Below are 19,879 nucleotides of genomic sequence, written 5' to 3'. Positions count from 1 at the left end.
AGATGCACAGAGATCTGTGCACTCCAGATTATCTTTCTGCCCTTTTTTTTTTTTTTTTAAAAAAGTAGAACCAGCTAAACATGTTTACCTGGGGACACTGTAGGCGCCATCTATGCAACAAATACACTCTCTACAGCTATCAATACAGCATTAAACACCCTTTACTAATGACGCACAGAAGAGACATCAACAGTTTTTTGACAAGCTCAGCTACAAGACCGACTGGGAGCTGCGAATCACAGAAACAGTCAAGCAGAAATATTTCCAAGCAAGGCAGAGAGATTAGCTGGAATAGCTAGTACGAAAGTATAAATATATTTTAGAAGAGGAGGTAAGTCTCCCCAGCCTCCCAAGTGCAGAAGCCTGAAAGAATAACTTTAGCATATTAAACAGAAGATGAAGTTTTAGCAGGTGAGGCATATGTAAGATGCCATACCAGCACGGGCACAATAAACTACTGGCTAAAAACAGCAGTAAGAATCTCTAACAATTTTAGAAATTGCTGAAAGAAATCATGTTGTTCTTGAAGTTCCATGCACAGTCGTAAGACCACTAGCCAGAAAGGTGGTTTGTTTTTTTTTTTTACACCAGATCACTTAGAAAGTTAATCCTGAACTTCGGTTTCAAGTGGACTCCCTTAACTTCATAAAGCTGTGTCTATGCTCTCTGTCAAAACTGAAATTAAATGAAGTGTAACCAACAAATGCAACAAAAAGCATTCTAATGAAGCCAAAAGGAAAGTACCAAACCAGTGGGGTTACCGAAAGCACTAAATCCAAAGCTAGAAAAGACATTTTCAAAGAACTAATTCAAAACATTAGTTTGGACACTGTGACAGTGAGTACTCACCACTAAAAGACCACTCTAACTCAGACACAGAATCTCGTACATCATAGTCATTAATGCCAGATGCCAGTGGGAAGGGCTGATATTCTCTCTGACACAACCAGGCCACTAATATAGTCTTAAACTCTTATGTTAAGAAAGTTACTGCTCTCAGCTGCCAAAATTAAAACACGTCCTTAAAACTATTAGAAGGCACAGTCTTCTAACACAGAGAAGTTAGTCATAAAGCAACTATGAACACCCATCACATATCTGCAAACTTTTCGCGCTTTTTAACAGTGACTAAAAGGTCAGTGAGCAAATGGGGCTTCACACCGCAACTCAGAACTGGGACCCAAATTCTGACCATGCAATCCCACAGTAACTTAAACCCGTTTAAATGAGAACTACTACAACTGAGGTCTTCCTCACCAGTGATCACAAGCTCTGCTCTTTCCTGCACTGACAGTTTTGCATGTACCAGTGAGAGAGCACAAAACCACAAAACAAAATTATTATTTCACTTTTAGATCAGCTCTCCAAACCAGTTCCCTGCTTGATAAATGCCAGAAAACTAGTCACGTTTACACCAGGATAAGGCATCAAAAATACCCATTGTCCCCAGCTACCATGCCGCCTTCCCCTTTTTTACTTCTTTGGCTTGGTTAGCTTTAAAAACTTAGATCAATCCTCCGATACAGTTCAAATGCACCAAGATAGACAGTACCAATTCCTGCCAGCAGCAGTGCCAGTTAATGTTTGTAACAAAAAAAGTATAGCTTTAACATCGCTCTAAAAAGACATGTATATATTGTTTAGATCAGAATGGCAAATGGTTACAAACAAATTTTTTTTTCCTGTGGTAATTCACAATCAGCAATTCTATCAACATTTTTATCTACCCATAAAAAGAGAATAAGTGACTTGGCAGTAGCTCATTAAATCTGCTGAGTCTAAAGGAGCAGATTTTCTTACAATCAATCAGTGTGCGGAGCACAAAGCAAATGATGGACATCAGGCAAAACAAAACTACTGCTCTGCCTCGTACGAACCCTCATAACATTTCTTCACATTCCTTTACACTTTGATCTACAAACAATCACCTAAACTATCAAGGCAGCATTGCTCACTCATTTCTGTTCCAGGAAAGCAGAACTGAGGAACTCTATTTAAAGTTGATTCTGATCAACATTCCTGCTACTACCCCTATCCCAGATCATTTAAAATGAACTATTTAAAACACGTTTTTATTTCCTTTAACATTGTAGCTGTTTAACTGTGTATTGTTGGGGGTTTCTTCCTGCTCTCCAGCACATCTCCCTTGGCTGTCTAGGTTCACATTAGCCACCACTTACTCAATTTACATTTTTCTTTTCTGGAAGGAATTCCAGAGAAGTCAACACTTGTGCTCAGGCAGGTGGCGAAATTTTCTGCTTCCACTAAAACTCCCTGGGAGTTCAAAACGCTCATAATTACACAATCAAGTCCTCACTCTGGTACCATCCATGCACGGAAAGAATCGTTCCTCTCATTCACAACATTTCTTCCCCCAAAGCAAATGCACGCTACATGGGAGTAGGAGAAGAGTGCACAGTAACACAACTAGGATGGGCCTAGCCCACTAACTTAATGGCCTATTCTGCAGAAAATCCTGTTTGCTGAGCTTGCAGACCTAATCCTTCCATTGCAACACAGATGCTTTATTTCAAAACTCCGACTTTCACACTGACAGGTTTAAATTAGATGAAGACACCTTAAGTTTAAGAAAGAGGCCTAAGAAGAGCTGACAGGAAAATGAAATGTAGACTGGAAGGGCAAGCAACACCCTAGATTTGAGCTTATCTCCGACTACACAGGAACTGAACAGCCCTGGTCTCTGCTCTGCAAATGTAGAGCCAGCCATCCTCCCAGCACATGCGGAGGTGATGGAGGCTGAAGCCTGATAAAGAGATAAGGAGGCTAACTATAGAAAGTCTGTATTCTAGGTATTCCATACTACCAAAACAAACACCAGAGTTGTATTTAATAATTCAGATCACTTTTGTCTTATTAGTCATCGTAAAGCTAGAAGCATTGGATCAGTTTTATACACTGCATGTACTCTAGTAACTATTCTTAAAAGCAAAGAACTTTCAACTCCAAAGTCATGTTTGAAAGAAAATAAGTCACTTATGTTAAAGTTAAAAGTTCTGGTTCATCTCAAAAAAAAAAAAAAAAATAAAAAAAAAAATCACATGACACACACAGAGCTTCAGAAACAACTACAGCAAGACTAAACAGACTTCAGATTGTGACCTCCAGAAGGTCTGCTCTACATTTGTGTTTTAGAAAAACCTTACTAGTTCTGGCAAAGGAAATCCAAAATACATCCTGTGCCAACTGTGCTAAGCTTTTAAAACAAGAAAATATTTAGACATGCAAATCTGGTTACAGTTTTTCCAAGGATAGCATACTTATCTAAGGAACATTTTAAAAACAAAAGAGATCAAGAATACAAGCTGGACTACAGTGAGATATTTACGAAAAGGGTAAGGTCTTTGCTTTTTTATACAGCCAGCAGAAAAAACTAGAGTTTGAAAGGCTCCTTGTTATGCCATTTAAGTCCAAAATTAAAACATGTTTTCCAATTTTATTTTTATTTCTGTTTTGCTAGAAGAATTTTTGCTAGAAGAAAATTCCCTATCAGCATCCACATTTATTGGAATGCTTATGTTGCTCTGTGAGAATGGAGAGGATGAGAATAGAGGAACAGAGGTAAAAGCAAAAAGTCCATTTTCACTTTGCAAACCAGGAGAATTGCTACACATGAATCTAACAAATTCAACGCTGAATCAAGTCCAAAAGTTCATCTACCTGCTATCCCATTATCAGCTATGGCCAATTAGGTATCTAGGGAAGAGGAGACAAACTGAAACCACAGTGCAGTTTCTTGGGACACTCTCCTCATCTTCAACCATTTGTGGTTCAAGTTTTCTCAGCCAAAGATAACTTAATACACCAAAACCCTCCGTGGTTCTTCCTTTTCTTGCTGTGGTTCTTTTTCAGCATTAAATTGTTAAGTCTCTCTGTGTATAACCTTTCAGCACCCCCACTGAAAGGAATTCCTCAGGTTAACTAGACACATGAAGAACCACCTCCGTAAGTTCATTTTAAACCTGTAACCTACTGATTTTACTTAATATCCCCTCATTTGCATACTTGCTTGGAGTGATTAATTGATTTCCTCACAGAACCTGCTCCGCAGAAATTTTACAGATCTCTACCATACAACCACTCAGTCCTCTCTTTTGCAGGCGGAGAAGACCTAGTCTGCTTGTTCCTCACACGCCATAAACGCAGTCTTCCCAGTACCTTCAAAAGCCTTTTCTAGCTCTACTGCATCCTTTCAACATGGGGTGGAGGACAGTAGGAGAACCAGAACTGCACTTAAAATTGAAGATGTGAGAACAGTAAAAAACAGCAGCATAAAAAAAAATCGTGCCTGTAAAGGTTGTCAATTTGTATGTAACACTGCAGCTGATTAAAACACAAATGAGGAAACGTTTCTAGGTATCAAGGATTGAGGCTGGGCTGGCCACTAACAAGTGACAGACACCCTCTATTAACCCCTCTTCCCTCCCAGAAAGGGAAGGGAGAGAGAACAAGGGAGAGAGACTTTATGAGTTGGAAAAAAAAAACTAAAACAGCTTTAATGAAACAGTAACAATAAAAGATAATAAAAATAAGAACATAACGAAATATACACAAACAGATATCAAACGAACACTGAACCCAGCTCCCCCCACCCTGATGACGATACGTCACCACCACACTGCAGGGCTGGCACTGGGGCAGCAGACAGGGATGGGATGCAGGAGCTGGACTCAGGCACTGGATTCAGGGATGCACGGGTCAGGATCGACGACAGGAGAACAGACAGAGTCCTCCTCAGGTGTTGGCCATTGAAAAAGAGAGATTGACCCTCATGATCCGTCAGCTCTATACTGAATATGACGTGTATGGGATGGAACACTCTGTGGGTCAGGTTTGGGTCACCTGTCCGGTTCACTCGTCCCTGCAAGTGTGACCTTTCATTTCGCTCTAACCCTTTTTCACCACCGGCACCCCAACACGCAGTACAAGATTTAGCAGTGACTTGGTCGCTGTAAGAACAAGTACAAGCAAGGGCCTCTCCGCATCCCGTTCCTTGGTACAGACTATGAACACCAGGCCTGATCACTGCTGGGAGCAGTCACTGCCTGGAAATACGTGCTGTTGATTTCAGAAAGTGCCGTTAGTTAGAGGAGACTTAACTGAAAAGTTAAAGCACTAAAACAGAATTAGTGTTGGTTTAGCCCAAACCAGGACACTAGAGTTGACAATGCTAAAAACATAACCATCTTCCTCCATAATTCCTTCATGAGATTTCACATCAGACAGTTACAAATCCTTGCAATACTGACACACAAATACAATCACTTTGATGCAATTACTATTCATCACCATTATAGTACCTTTTACATCTAAATTAAGCTCCTTCTGTGTGACCTGCTCTAGGCTAACCTGCTTTGGCAGAGGAGTGGGACTAGATGATCTTCAGAGGGCCCTTCCAACTCCTACCATTCTGTGATTCAAGAAATTCAATTCTGAAAAGAAGGACAGATGGGAAGGCCATCTTAAAAAAAGAAACTGACTCCCTTCCAAGCCGAAGTTTATATCCTCAATTTAGCAAGTAAAGATGAAGGGCAGAGTAATTCCAGCTGGGATGTACCCTGAAACACATCCTGTGATGCATTTTTGCTTTCTGTTAATCAGTCAGTAACGCGTAACTACTTCAAATGCCTGATCTCGTGCATACCAGCAACCAGTGGTGTGTGCACGCCACGTACCTACTACCCTATAAAGTTGCAAGGAATGTCACATGGTGCCTACAGCAGCAAGGCTGAAACACTCAGTATCAGGGGTTTTCCCTCTCAGTAAACAGCACATTACCACTGCAGTGTCAAACCCATTTCTGCTATTTCCAGTGCATATCATTTCTTAAAATTAGTTTGTTCTACAATGAAGCAGTAATACAAGGGCCCAGCAAATCCTCCCCTAGAAAGCATCCAGTAAGGTACCTCCAGCCTGAGAAGGTAGCTTAAAATAGAGAGAGACAGGGCATTGCTCAGATATTAGCTGACCCTAATTTTGTGTCCAAAGCCTAGAGGCCTACACAGACACTCTGCATGAAAAATTTCTAAAAGAAAGGTTTCTTTGGTGATTACTAGTAATCTATTTACTTTAACCCACGTTTGACTATTCTGTGTAACAGAAAAGAAAGACTAATGAATGACATGGCAGGAAGGTTTCTTTAATTATTTCTACTAATACCCAAAGAAAGAATGTCATGCATACCTGAAATACTGAGAAGTAAATTATACAGCTTTATACATCTCCCTGCAGATATCAAGGGATTGCATTATAAAATTAAATTGGGTATTTCCTGCCACAGAATCCACACATTTATAATATAATGATCCTGAAGTCGTTCAACAGGTTTATCAGACAGTTGAGAACACTTCATTAAGATACTTGTTCACACAAATGTACAGTCTAAAATATTTGGTAGAGAGATACAGTAATATTATGTAGACTAAGCCAGTGAACAGAAATCGGTTGAAGTTGTTCCTATTTCTTCAGTCAGATATGTCAATTTGATCTGACGATTAAGTGCTTTGGCTTGAGACAAATGATATACACCTAGAGAACTACAGTGCTGACAACAAAAAACAGTGTATTGTTCATAAGGTTACAAAGCAAAAAATAGACTGCGTTTGAAATTAACCTCTAAGTTTCACCCAACAATTAAAAAAATCCTACCTTTATATTTATGATTTGAGTTTAAAGGATTATTTTATAAAACAAATACTGAAAGACTTATATTCCGTCTATTAACAGTGCTAAAACTGCAGCTGTGAACTATACCACACCCTCCCCTGCAACGCGACCTCTCTGTACACAGCATTTGGCATTTCCTGATTCACAGGCACAACCAAGTCATTCTCACAACCCTCTGGAAGTTATGTGTCTTTGTATCTTTTCACTTCAAGACACAGATCTGGACACAATGAAGTTGGATGTGCCTGTCTTTGAACGTCTCATTACCGGATACTGCAAAGAGAAGTGAGTCTTTTGAAGGCAGACTTTTTCAAAAGTCAGACGCTACTTATTAAGTACATTAGCTCTGCTGCACATTTTATCAATTTAAGTCATTTAACACCCACTTCCCCCCACAATCTGCACTGTACCTACGTTACTCATTTTCATTCCTCCTGCTCTAAGAAAAAGCTATCCTCTTTCCGCTCCAAGCTGTGAAAACACAAGCCAACGACACGTCCCTTGATTCCACATCAAATCCATTATCAACATCTTTCCCATCTCTTCTACAGGATAGGATCAGAGTTGTACCTAAGACTCTGCAGCATTCTCTTTCCACAGTTCTCCTCATCAACTCTTCCACGCCAAATTCCTTCTCTTACCAAAAAGCCTCTAAGGTGGCTTGTACTTTCTCTGATTGGCTACTGAAAACAGAAGGCAAGGCTGACAACAGGATCCACCCCAAAGAAACAGCACAAGTATGTATCAAATCCCTCCCCAAGAGCCCTACAGATGGAATCTTTTACTCTCCTGCTGCCAAGGTACATCCTGAGGAGCCCAGTGCACTCGCATTCACAGGAGGCTGGCATGAGTCAATCTGTGAAAACAGCTCTCCACAGCCAGAGCACACCAGCCTGCCACACAGGAAATTACCATCAAGGTGATTTGTGTCAATTCTTTTAATTTGTTCTGAGACCAAGACACAACAAGGGGTAAGGGAGGGGGATGTGCCTAAATTAAAGGTGGCTGAAATGCTTACGGAATCAAAGGATAATCAATAAATGCTTAAAAAGAAGTGTTTAAAGAAATAAACGGGACAGTTCCATTTCATGACATGAAATCAGTGCCAGTCCCACACCAATGCCACCAGTGATCTCACCTCTCCCACGGCCACGTTTCCCACGGTCTGAAGGCCTGTCTCCTTGATTGTTGTCCACTCCATTCTCTTCAGCTCTAACTGTGGAGAGAGGACAGCTTAAGAAAAGCTTTAGAGACTCATACATGAGACAATATACCCATCTGCTTAACCTGAAAAGAAAAGGCAAGCTTTTAAAGTGGTCTGGTCAATAGATCTCAGTCACTCCTTATCTGGGGGCCTAGCTACAAGTTATGTTTACTTTGCACCGGACAATTCGGAAGCAAAATACCTACTTGAGGGAAATGTCCCTCAGCAGACACACTTCTACTTTGAGGGGGGGGGTGGGGGGGGGTGGAGAAGTGCCATGTTTTGCAGCCTACACTATTAAATTAATTATGGCCTCACCTCTAACGAGGTGGGAAATACAGCTGCCTCACACTATGCTTCCTTGATAACATGCTGGGTGGCAACAGTGAAAGAATAAAGCATAACCAAGGACCCCAATGCTTCTCCTGTCTGCCCATACCACATCCCTTACAACCAGGGAAACTTAAAAGAACTCTCCTCTGTATTTAAATCAGAGGGATGATGACTGAGTGAAGGCAAGGCATTAGAAAAGCATTGCAATTTAACTATTTTGTGGAAAACTCCTGAGGAGGTACCCTGAAAGACGGCTTGCTCCTTGGAGAAAAAAAACAATGACCAGCCACTTAAAACACTGCTGAGATTTTGCACTGCACAACCTCTCCTAATTGCAGCAAAAAAATCACTGACACTCAGACAAAAAGCTAGGAAGAGACTATCACGATTTGGTAACCACCGGAAAAATCTTTAATTCCAGTTTACAAAAAAAAAAAAAAAAAAAAGAATCTGAGAAGCAGCATCTGCCTCTGGCAAAAATTTTGACCCACATTTTCATTTTGTTGGATCCAATTTCAATTTGTTCTAAGCGTAGCTGCAAGTTTTATTAATTGTTGTTCCTATATTGACATTACTGTATTCTACAAAGATTCACAGTGTCTTCATTGGCACAAAATTTTAATATACCCCCATAAAGAACTAGAAGAGTTGGCTAATATTCTAAGTATTTTTCCCACTTTTAAGTGAAAAGCCAAACATACTGTTTTCACTCCAGTTTCTCTGCTCATCTATCAATGTTGTGAACGGCCCTTACAGGCAATGCATACAGCTTTGATACTGCTGATAAAAGGTAGAGAAAAAAGCAACATGTTTCCAATGGTGTTCTACAGCGATTCTACCTAACCTGCAAACATCAGTTTGCTTTTTTGGTACTATTCCAACTGTATAAACTGTAGCAAAGTTTTAAATGTTTCAACTCTGTTGTAGAAACTCGCCTTTGGTTGGCTTATATGAGTAGTATATGCTAGAGATTAATAATGATCCCAGTCTTTTCATTCCCCTTACAAGAAGATGAGAACATCTTCAGGTTCTCCCACTCATAAGAGGAAATGGAGTCAAGGCTCGGCGATTTTTTCATTAAAAGAAACAAAAACTGTATCAGCTGTGCAGTGACATACTTGCTCTCAAGCAGTCTTACAGAGTCAATTCTAAAACTTACATAAAGAACTATAATCTACACAAGATTAATTACGCAAAAAAGAACTGAAACTTAAACTGAGTGTCTCTGAACAAGCACAGATCATCCCAAAACTAAGTCGCGCAGACAGATCAAGCATACTTGTCGCACAAACAAGTTACGATCCCCTCAGCGCTGAGCTATAGCTCGGGCGGACTTTACTCCATTAAGCATCGCTCTTAACTCAGCCAATTTCAGCTTCAAGAAAAGTGTCTGAATCTTTAAAAATGAACCCCTATACGTACACTCTCGGCCACGGCTGCCTCCTCTTCCCCGTCTGTTGGAACTTCCCCGTCCGCGACTCACTTCTCTGTCCCCTCGTTTTTCTCTGTTCTCTTTGTTTTCTGAACTTTCCTTTCCAAGGCTTTTCTTCTTCCCCCCTACAGTCTCCCAAGAAGTCTATTTGGGTAGAATAGAATTAAACGTCAAAAAGGAAGAGACAGCTCTCAATGCATACTTCCACCTCACACCCCTCCAGTCCACGGAGCAGAACAAGTATTAGCATAATGTCACATATGTAATACCTTGCAAACTGAACTGATACAAATGGAAACATAGGCTGTATTTTTGGGAAGAGACGAGAAAGACACGAGTCTTAGAAGTCGGATTGTCTTATGGAATGTGAGAATCCCAAATATTTCTGCCTATAATAGACTATTACTAGTTCAAGGAACCCTAGATATGACCACAATGCAGGAAATCTGCAATGCAAGCAACAGTTTCCCCTCTCAACTACCTCCATAAATCTAGCATGGGAACATGCACAGAGCTATCTTTTTTCTCCCAAGAAATTAGCAAATGCTTATAAGCATCATTGAACAAGATACTGATGAGAAAAAGTTTGTAGCCTTAGGCCGGGGGGGAAGGAAAGATAAAGGAAGCGCCATTATCCAAACATACTAGAATTCAAGCACCAAGAGAGAATGGCAGAACAACAACTTGTGAAAACTGGGGCCATGATAAGACCATCCATTCTTAACAGCTACAGCTCACCTCACACAGCAAAGTACAGGAAAAAACTACGTCTAAACTAGCCAAGGGACCAAGGTCCAAACATCAGGCTTCAGCTTTAACATTAAAGCACATCTTCAAAATAAATTCAAGGATCATATCTCTATACGATATATATCTATACTCTATAGCAGTACCAGTAAGAGTTACAAAAATAAAAACTACTAAAACACTTGCTAATAATAGCACAGTGCCTCACATATTATGCAATTGCATGGTTAGTGTATTGAGACATAGTTGCAAAGAAAGGTATTATTTGCAAACCATTAAGATGGCAGATAAGTTTATATGTATGTCTTCATCTCTAGGAGTTTATAGTCTAGGGAAAGTGTCTAAGCAGGAAATTTGCATACACAAATCAGATGGCATCAAGTCTGAAGCACTAAAGTCATGACCTCCGACAGGCACCTGCATCAAACAAGAAAGGCTGGCTATCAGTACTTCTAGGTCCTGTCCTGTCTCCTCTCAATTCAGACCACAGCAACTGAGAAGCCCTCATGAGGCAGACAATGACCAGCTAGCCCAACCTGCCTCAAACTGAGAAAACCAATGCTATTGAGAAAGCAGGTAACAAAGCAGAGTACAAGTATAAACTCAATGTTTCACTGTCTCCTTTGACAGACTAAGTACTAAGAGAAGTACTTATTTTTTTGACATGGTATAGGCAAGAAAGAAGGGCGAAACCACTTTTCAATTTCATCTCCAATATAGAAGACTACACTGCCATAAGCCAACCCAGCTGAAGCGCAGACGGTGCGGATTAGAAGTACAAAACTACGCTTTTGAGCAACATCACGTGATTTGTGTGACAGAAAACTGTTTCCTCCAGTAACTGTCACATGGCTTCATCCGTTGCAGCCTGTGTAACTGCATTACACACTAGAATGCTCCTAGAGCTTTAGAGACACTTCACAGGAGGAAAAACAACTGCACTGACAACTGAAGACCCAAGTCTATACAGTCCAGAATGCACTGCTATTTCACTGATGGGCAGGGTGCCAAAACATCCTCGACCACTAAGAAATACCCAAACCTGGGTGATCCTGCAAAGCTTGAGAGGAAGCAGCCTCTTCTTAGTAAGGTTTTACATGACTGGAGAAGGATCAGCAAAAGGACAACTATGAAAGCATCGTGAAAGCATGTGCATGTGAAAGCACAATGTAATTTTGAAGAAAGCCTGAGATGTTGGGCAGGTCCTTTAAGATAGAAGACGGTGCTACCCCTGGGCATGGGAATCCACCACAGACTATTGAAGCTGTCTGGTTTTGTAGGGGAGCTAGTCGATTACAGTTTCAGCTGGTGATGTCTTGTGCAACCCAAATGACAGTTGTGGGCCCGACCTTCAAAAATATGTAACAGAAGCCCTCTTGCAGGTTTGATCTTAGATGCAAAGAAGAATGATCTGCAAGGTTCCCTTTGTTCTGTCTTCAAAGGTTTAGGAAGTAAAACATGGTCGGGCATAAAATGGATCTTACACCTGTAACAGAAGTCTTGGGCAAAGAAACACGCCGTTCTCTACTCCCACCCACAAGCCTCTATCTATCCAAAGCTCAAGAGTCACAACGTTGCAAGGGAAAAGTCTTCACAAAGACTAAGTCACAGGGCATAAAGCCTGAAAGATCACAGCATTAAAAAAAAAAAACAATCAAACAAAAAACCCCACAACCACTGTCCGAGTACCAAAGAAATTATGAAAATTATAAACAGACATTCTAGCTATCACTCCTTGCTCTTCTAATTCCTCAAATTGGACAGACACACCTTCTTCCAAATGAGGTAAAAAAACCCCAATTTTTAGTGCATCAAAGCAGAGCAAAACTAGAGATTTGATAACCTGCATTCAGAACTAGTAGTACCTCTGCTTCCAACTATACATCAAATCCACGGTTAAACCGTTTGAGTATAATGGCCTTAAAACAAACCCTTCAAGTTGGAGGCCCACAAAGTTCTGTAAATAAGAATAAATTTCTTCATGCCCTTCAATTAACCCTCCTTCCTCCTTGAGCCCTTAAAGTTCTCTGCATTTGTTTCTAAGTTGCATTTTGTCTACAGAGAGCAGTGAGTTCAGAGGGACTTGTCGAAAGAGCAGACCAGATGGATATGTTGCTTCTAATTGATAAATGAATTCAGAAAGTTTCTTCCATGTCACAATCACTTATGACAGTTTCCTCAGGTAAGAAAACATTTAACATTCTCCATTTACCCTTAACATTCTCTCCATTTCAACCAGAAAACTATTTTCAAGTCCGATAAATGAAAAGGGGATAGAAAATCAAGTCCTCTCACTCAGAAGAGTATGTGTCCTAGATTTAGGGTGTGTGTGGGGTGAGTTTCCTCATTAACAATAAGCCACAGTACACATCCTGACAAATCACAGGAAATAACTGCATGTTCGGCATTAAGAAAGGAAGTCGAGGTTTCTCTCCCAATTCAGATGAGATGGAATCTAGTTTACTGCCTCAGATAAACTGTAGGAAGTCCCTCCAGCAAAAACTTCAACCACAGCAAGACATACTTTCCTGACATCTCTTGGGATAAAAAATTGCTCCGTGCAACACTCTAAGCAACATCATTTGTTGTTATATATACACTGTTTAGTCTCTTTCTGTTCTCCAGTGAAGTCATACAAACGAGCAACACCATGAAAGCAGCAACTGCTTGTTGTGCCACCTTCTGCCATTACTCACGTTGCCAATGCAACTTACAGATGCGGAAGCCTCCTCCAACTTTGATATTGGCAATGCACACCCACAGAAGTTGCACAACAAAATACCTTCCTGCCCTTCGGGTTTATAAAGATTGACCTCTGTGGCAAACGCTGTCTCCAGTCTCAGGGCTGTGGAGGTGCTACAGAGTAACTACAAATGTTGCAGCAAAAAAGAGGCCTGTGTCTGACAGAGCACAGAGTTCTGCTGCAGTTAAAATTGCTGCTCATAAATGAAAGCCGGAGGACTCCGCAAGAGACCAGCTGAACGTCCACAACATTTTCAAGGTTCAGCCTACTCTAAGACATGCGTGCAGTAGAGAAGCTGCCCTCGTCTCCATTTCCTTCAAAAGAATTTGAACGGAGACCTGGAAATCTAAAGCTTCCAAAATACAACTTTCCCAATCATTCTAAGAAGCAGACAGATGCAGCAGAGAGTGGTTTAATATGAAAGTAAAACCTTACCGTGTCTGAACTTCCTTCCAGCAGTATGTTGATTGCTCTGTTCACATCCCCATTACAATCATGTAGTGCCACTATGCACTCATCCTGGTTTTTCCCCGTCACTTCCATAAGCTGACAGTAAAAGTCAAACATGTTAAAACATCTAAATTACCATCATAAGAAAGTAAGAGTTAGTACCACCACAGATTCCAAGAAAGTGCATAGCTACTGTGCCAGAGCAAACTAAAATCCTTAACAAAGGTATCTGCATTTTACAGATCTGCTTGGGATTCAGAAAAGACACAAGATGAAACACAAATGAAATGGTCACTAAGAAAGCTCTTTCACACCTGCTCATTTTCCTTTGCACTTACAGCAAATGCTGTCACCCAAGAGACAGCGGTATATGAGGGTAAAGATTTAAAAGACCAGGATAGCTCCAGTATGAACCTCTCTCCCTCCCCATCAAACATCTCCCTCTTTAGCCCGCTGTGAGAACAGACATAAGGTAAGTCATGGGAGAGAACAGATCCATCTGGAAAAACATCTAGACTAAGAAAAAGGTTATTTTTCAGCCAGATCAGCTCCCTGGATCCGTTTCAGCATAAGGCTGCACAAAAGACATAAATAATGGCAGCTTAAGGAGACCTAGTACTGAACTATGCTCCATGGACCTGCGGTGCATATCCTGAGGAGTGTGGGATGGACATAATCACAGTCTGCCACGGGACATCCAGCAACTTCACCCAAAGAAAAAAAATCTACATGAGCTAGAAATACATATGCACAATGTAAAATACTGGAGATTTCCTATCCAGAACTTAATTCTTATCCTTCCCACCAGCAGAGCTATAGGTACTATTGATGAGGGTCCTTTGGCTTCAGGAAGTACAAGCCTTCACTTCTGGCACAGCAACAGAACACCTTCACAGGAGGAACAACAAAAAGCACTTAATAATGCTTCAGAGGAGGTTTTACAAAGCAAAAGAAATCAAGAAATCTGCTTCTCTCCTGCATTAATGCATTCACACTATTTTTTCTCTCTTTCTGGGTGTACTCCTAGGTTCTTCATGAGTCATGATGTGTTTACTAGGGCAAAATTACAATACCCACAGCAGAACAGGGACCCGGATTCTCAGTACTGCTTGAGTTAATGGTCTCAGCTATAACTGGGTAATGGAAGCTTGAGCATCTACACCCAAAACTCAGCATGGTAGAGGAAATGGTGTGAGATTTCATTTCCACAGGGTAATTCTATCATTTTAATGTATACACAGATCTGGGAAGTCAGATTTAATTTTTTTTTTTAAATACATCAATTCACCTTTAAGCTATTACTGGACTTTTACTTTTCCTGAAAAAACAGCAAGACATTAGCAAACTCAGTTTGCATAGGTGACATTTTTGCCCATGGGCATGTACATGTGGACAAACTGAACGCATTCTTTATTCTTTACGCATCAGGACCATACTAGAGAGATAGAGTCTGGAAAAGACATCACCACAGATGAGTTTTGGCTTAAAGGCATGTCTACAAAGGAAAACATACCAATGTAACTATACAGCCAGAGCTATATTACCACACAATGTCTTGTAAACAGACTTCACAGTGCAATAAGAGCACCTTTTCCTAGTTAAACTTACATCCTTCTGAAAAAGTTTTCACCTAAATCAGAAACAGATGTTCTAGCTCCAAAATGTAAGCCGGCTTTAGAGCACGTTATTGCAGGGCACAAAAACTCTGTACCATAAGAAACATACTTGTTTCACTTTATCTTCAAAATCTGCGTCGTTCTTATCGTAGATCATCTGAGCAAGGCGAATCTGTTCTGCTGTTGCCTGAAAAACGCAAACATCCAATAAAGTACACAAAACGTAACATATTTTTAAAAAGCATTTCCTACTGTCACTGTATTTTTTTCTCCAGATTCTCAAAAAGAACTTACACAGCAATCACAGAAGTGCTATGGGGAAGGGATTAACATCTCCTCTATGCCCATTTTACAGTTAAAAAGCTAGCTGAGACAGAAGCAATTTCAACATGTTTTAATGCGTTTGAACCACAGCTAAATGTCGTCACATAGACAAGACAACCATATAATAAAACAGAATTTACCACAGAAGCCTATCCTTTGATACCATTACCTTTACCCAGTATCTACCGCTCCAGAGTTAGAGTTTTATCATAACAAACTGGCAACCAGATTTCTAAATTAACCACATCTCATAGTTCCTGCTCACATCACCTTCCACCACTCTCCCAGCACAACCTGACTCTCTAGTCCTATGAGCACTTAAAAAGAGACTGAGTCATGCCTCAAGATTTTTTGCCCATGAACAGCTGCACTTATTTTCTTTATAAACGAATGCTGGTCTCTGAAAACTGTTAAAGGACTTTGCTGTTCATGAAATATTTGGTGCCTCTGTAACGTTTCTGGACCACAAATCCATGCTGGCAACCTCTTCAAAAGCTGACAGACTAAAATGGATGGATGTAGTAAAGTGCCATAAATCCAAATAGGGTATGGCTGGCCCAGAGAGAAAGCAACTCAAGAACACTAATGTCACATCATAAAGGCCACTCTTCATAGTGTAGCATTTGCAGCCTATTTGAACTGCATTCCCATGAAAATACAAGATAACTCCATGCTACATGATCCTGGACCTAATTTGATTTTTGCTCAAACAGAAGAAGTTTCTATGTCATGCTAGAGAAGGCTGATGCTGAAGAGAGCCAGGACCCAAAATGTGAGTTGACATGCTGCAGAAGACTTCTTCACTGGGAGAGGGACCACCTCATCCACTGAAATTCTTGTCAGAAAGGATTAATCCTGGGCAGCTGGTTGAATCTCACCTTTTGAAGTCTCACTTCACAGGATACCCACATGAAACTCTGTGCCTCACGAGTTTAGACTTAATCAGCCTTAAACTGCTTCACTTTTGGAATCTACCACAAATCCAAACTCTAGAGGAGGTCACCAAGTTTAAATGCTGAGAAGAGTCTAAAAATTACTCCACCGTACACCACCAGCTGCTTATTTGCTGAGAAGTGACTGCAGCTGTCCCAGTTCCTTGAGGGACGCTACATTTGCTCTACTCAGAGGTGACGTTCCAAGACAATTCACATTTGTAACAGAGTTAAGCACTCTGCGCTACTTCACATTTTCAAAGTATCATGCTGACTGCTTCATAGGTCAGTAGGTAACACAGAGGACGCCAGCCCCGGTGCCACCGTCCACGAAAGTCTTCCAGCCAGTGCGATGCTCTGTGCAAAGGAGCTCTTTCTTGGTGTCTGCTGAGAGTTCAGCAGAGAGCAAAAACAAAAGGTCTGCTGGTTTCAGGAATTAAGCCTTGTTGATCCATCTTCCTGCTCTGGCTTCAGCCTCCTCAGGCCCACTGAAACTTTTACGCTAGTGAAGACATTAAAGATATCCAGCAGAGTAAAAACATTCAGGCAATCTAATTTCTGTACAGCAAAGATCGTATATTTGACCAGAAACAGGAAGCCAATAAGACTCATTTTTTCCATTTTTTTCAAGTTAGAAGACAAAAATACACCAATTTCATAACAACATCAAAGATGCTGTCACACCTTTTTTCCTGTGTTTTCCTGTGTAAGCAGAGCTTAGAAACAAGTAGGTGCAATTTTCCTAATATTTATGCCAGTGGATTACACCCAGATGGAATTGAAGATTCAGAAGAAAAAAGCCAACAACAAAAACTCACAACATGCGTTTACTACACAACCATCAAATCAGTGTCACAAAAAGTTTTCGTTTTTTCTGAAGCAAGTGGTTCTTCTCTGCTTTTAACGCACATTGTTACGAGTAACATTGTAGTACCCTATAAAAGAGCGTAATTAAGTTTTAATTGTGACTAAAAAAATAGTAGCATCTGAATACATCCAAAACTTCACTCAGCCTTACAATATATATTATCTTTGCAGCATAACAGAGTGAAGGAAATTTTTAACCAACAACTTCAAACCACCGGAAAACAGAAGTGTGCAAAACACAAAATTAAGAGACAGTAATAGGCCCAATAAATTTTATTTAAAAATAAAATTATTTTATTTAATTACAATAAAATAGTATTATTTATTATCCAGAAGCAATGCAAAAGAACTGTGATGTAATTTCTTAAATAACTTAAATTATGATCAATGGGATATTACGACAACAAAATCTCCATTTGGGAAAGCAAGATTATTCTACACTCAGAAAACTGAATCAGTGGTGATTAAACTGTAAATTCCCACACATTTCTGTCGATCTGTAAAACCTGACTAAGCAGGAAGGTCCATTTGATATCTAAACAATAAAAAAATACAGTGCACTAAAGCATAATTGCTGTATATTAAATAACCATCTTTTCCACTGAATTGACCAAACCAGTATTGATTATGCAAGAAGTGGACAGAGTTCAGAAAAAGCTCTCTAAGACTTAATGCTTAAAATTAATGAACCACATAGGTTGGAAAGGTCCTCCAGTGATATTCAGTGCATCCTCCCATTGAGAGTAAGTCCCATCAGAGGAGCTGCTTGGAGCCAGACAGAGATCTCACAACCTTTCTAATCCATGACTGTGTTCATGGTAAACAATATTTTCCTTTTAACAGCTGGAATTTACAGCATTCCAACTTGTGTCATTGTCTCTCTGAGAAGAGTCAGGCTTGACCTTTTCTATACCCTTTCATGAGGTATCTGAACAGATGACAACCTTGCCTTGCCTTCTTAGGGCCGAACAAATGCAGTTCTCTCAGCCACCCTCTATTCATCCTGTGCCCCAGCCTCTCAACCATCTTCACAGCTCTTTGCTGGACTAGCTCCCATCTGTCAACATCTGTCTTGTGCCAGGGAATCCAAAACTGGGCAGAGTACTTCACTGGTACCTTGCAAATGTCAAAAAAGGGGAAACCACCACTTCTGTCAACCTGCTCACTATACTCCTGCAGCCTTACTTGTTATAAAACAAGAAAAAAAACCAAACAAACCACAAATTCATCTGTTGAAAGTCACTTTCTAAATCCACACATTAGCATGAATCACCACTATGCAAAGCATTGCAACAGAAGGAGATAGTAACAGCTTGAGGTCACATAATTAATACTGTACAAAACAGAGCAAGAGCCCCTCCATGCTAAAGATCAGTCTAGAAAACAATAAAAGACACAATTTCCCAGGGGATCAACTCTAGAATGATGCACTTTCTGACAGCTCAACTGAGGCAATTCTTGAAATGAGTCCAATTTCAAGAAGTACCCGCAAGTGAATGAGTGAGCTGCCAGGAGCAGAGACAGCTTGCACTCTCCGTAACTCAGAGAAGCACACAACTTCACTCGGCTGCTGAGAACCAAAACAATGGGGTAAAAGCCTAATTCCACTCTTGCAGATACCCAAAATAATTTTAGTCTGCTGCTGGACAACCATCTTCATTTCACGTTGAGAACAGTGCACAAGTTTATGATTTTGTGACTTGCAGATATGCTGAATCATGCTGTAGAACGCAGCATGCATCTAACGAAGCTTTTCCCACCCACCCAAACTCCTCTATCAACCAGAAACCTTCTAGCATCAGGAGGCTGGCATATGGAAGAGCTGAGATCTGAGGACACTGAGGTCACAGGACAGAAATCCTAACACAGGCATAGGCATAGAATTCCTCGCTGATGGGAAACACAAAGCTCCTTCAGAGACAAGAATATGGGAACAACCTAATGCTGTGCCAGATTACTGAGTAATTAAAGCAAGACATCAAACATGCTCTTCCAAAATAGACCATGATTTTTCCTCCTGTCTTTTCTCAGTTTTTACTGACTTAGGGAAGACATGCATATCATTACACGCTCACTTTCAACTCAAGATCACATTGTATCACATACCTGTATTACCTGTTTCTGTGGTTGTGTTGGCTGTGTGGCTGAAATCTGTGTTTTGTCCCGAGTGCCCCGGGTACGTTCACTGCCCACCGAAGTCATCATATACAGTATATACAAAACAATGTATGTACAAAATAGAAAATCTGAAAGGAAAAAAAAAAAAGGGCATGAGTTAAGGTAGTGTACTGATTCAACACCCAGATAATACACAAATGCAGTCGCTCAAACTCTTCCCGCCTTTACCACGAACTCTATATAGAGACTCCTGAGAAAGCAACTTTCATACACCACTATCGGATTTATCGCAATCTTTACTGTAAAGCAGGAACTGCAGTGGATAAAGAGCATTTGTGTCAGCTGACTGGGATCCGTCTAGATCTGTGCTTCCAGATGACTTCTAAATCTCAAAGCTTTTTCCAGTTATTTAACATACAGACTTTTCTA

The 19,879-nt window shown here is 40.5% G+C and overlaps 1 protein-coding gene across 6 annotated transcripts in view; it reads right to left on the bottom strand.

The window, feature by feature from the left end:
• Positions 1–19,537, bottom strand: part of UBAP2 (ubiquitin associated protein 2) — a 113,610-nt gene extending 94,073 nt beyond the window's left edge. For 5 of the 6 annotated variants that reach the window (XM_086480309.1, XM_086480310.1, XM_086480307.1 and 2 more), the window contains exons 1-5: positions 19,439–19,537; positions 15,319–15,396; positions 13,579–13,689; positions 9,644–9,797; positions 7,823–7,900 (exon numbers count right to left, since the gene is read on the bottom strand). In XM_086480309.1, the coding sequence (XP_086336435.1) occupies positions 7,823–7,900; positions 9,644–9,797; positions 13,579–13,689; positions 15,319–15,396; positions 19,439–19,537 (520 nt within the window). The remainder of the gene's footprint in view (positions 1–7,822; positions 7,901–9,643; positions 9,798–13,578; positions 13,690–15,318; positions 15,397–19,438) is intronic. The other variant, XM_086480312.1, reaches the window with a different exon arrangement.
• Between the last annotated feature and the right edge of the window lie 342 nt (positions 19,538–19,879).

This window comes from Leptosomus discolor, chromosome Z (genome assembly GCF_034619465.1).
Source record: "Leptosomus discolor isolate bLepDis1 chromosome Z, bLepDis1.hap2, whole genome shotgun sequence".
Classification (NCBI taxonomy): domain Eukaryota; kingdom Metazoa; phylum Chordata; class Aves; order Leptosomiformes; family Leptosomidae; genus Leptosomus; species Leptosomus discolor.
This window is presented reverse-complemented; position numbering and strand designations above follow the sequence as displayed.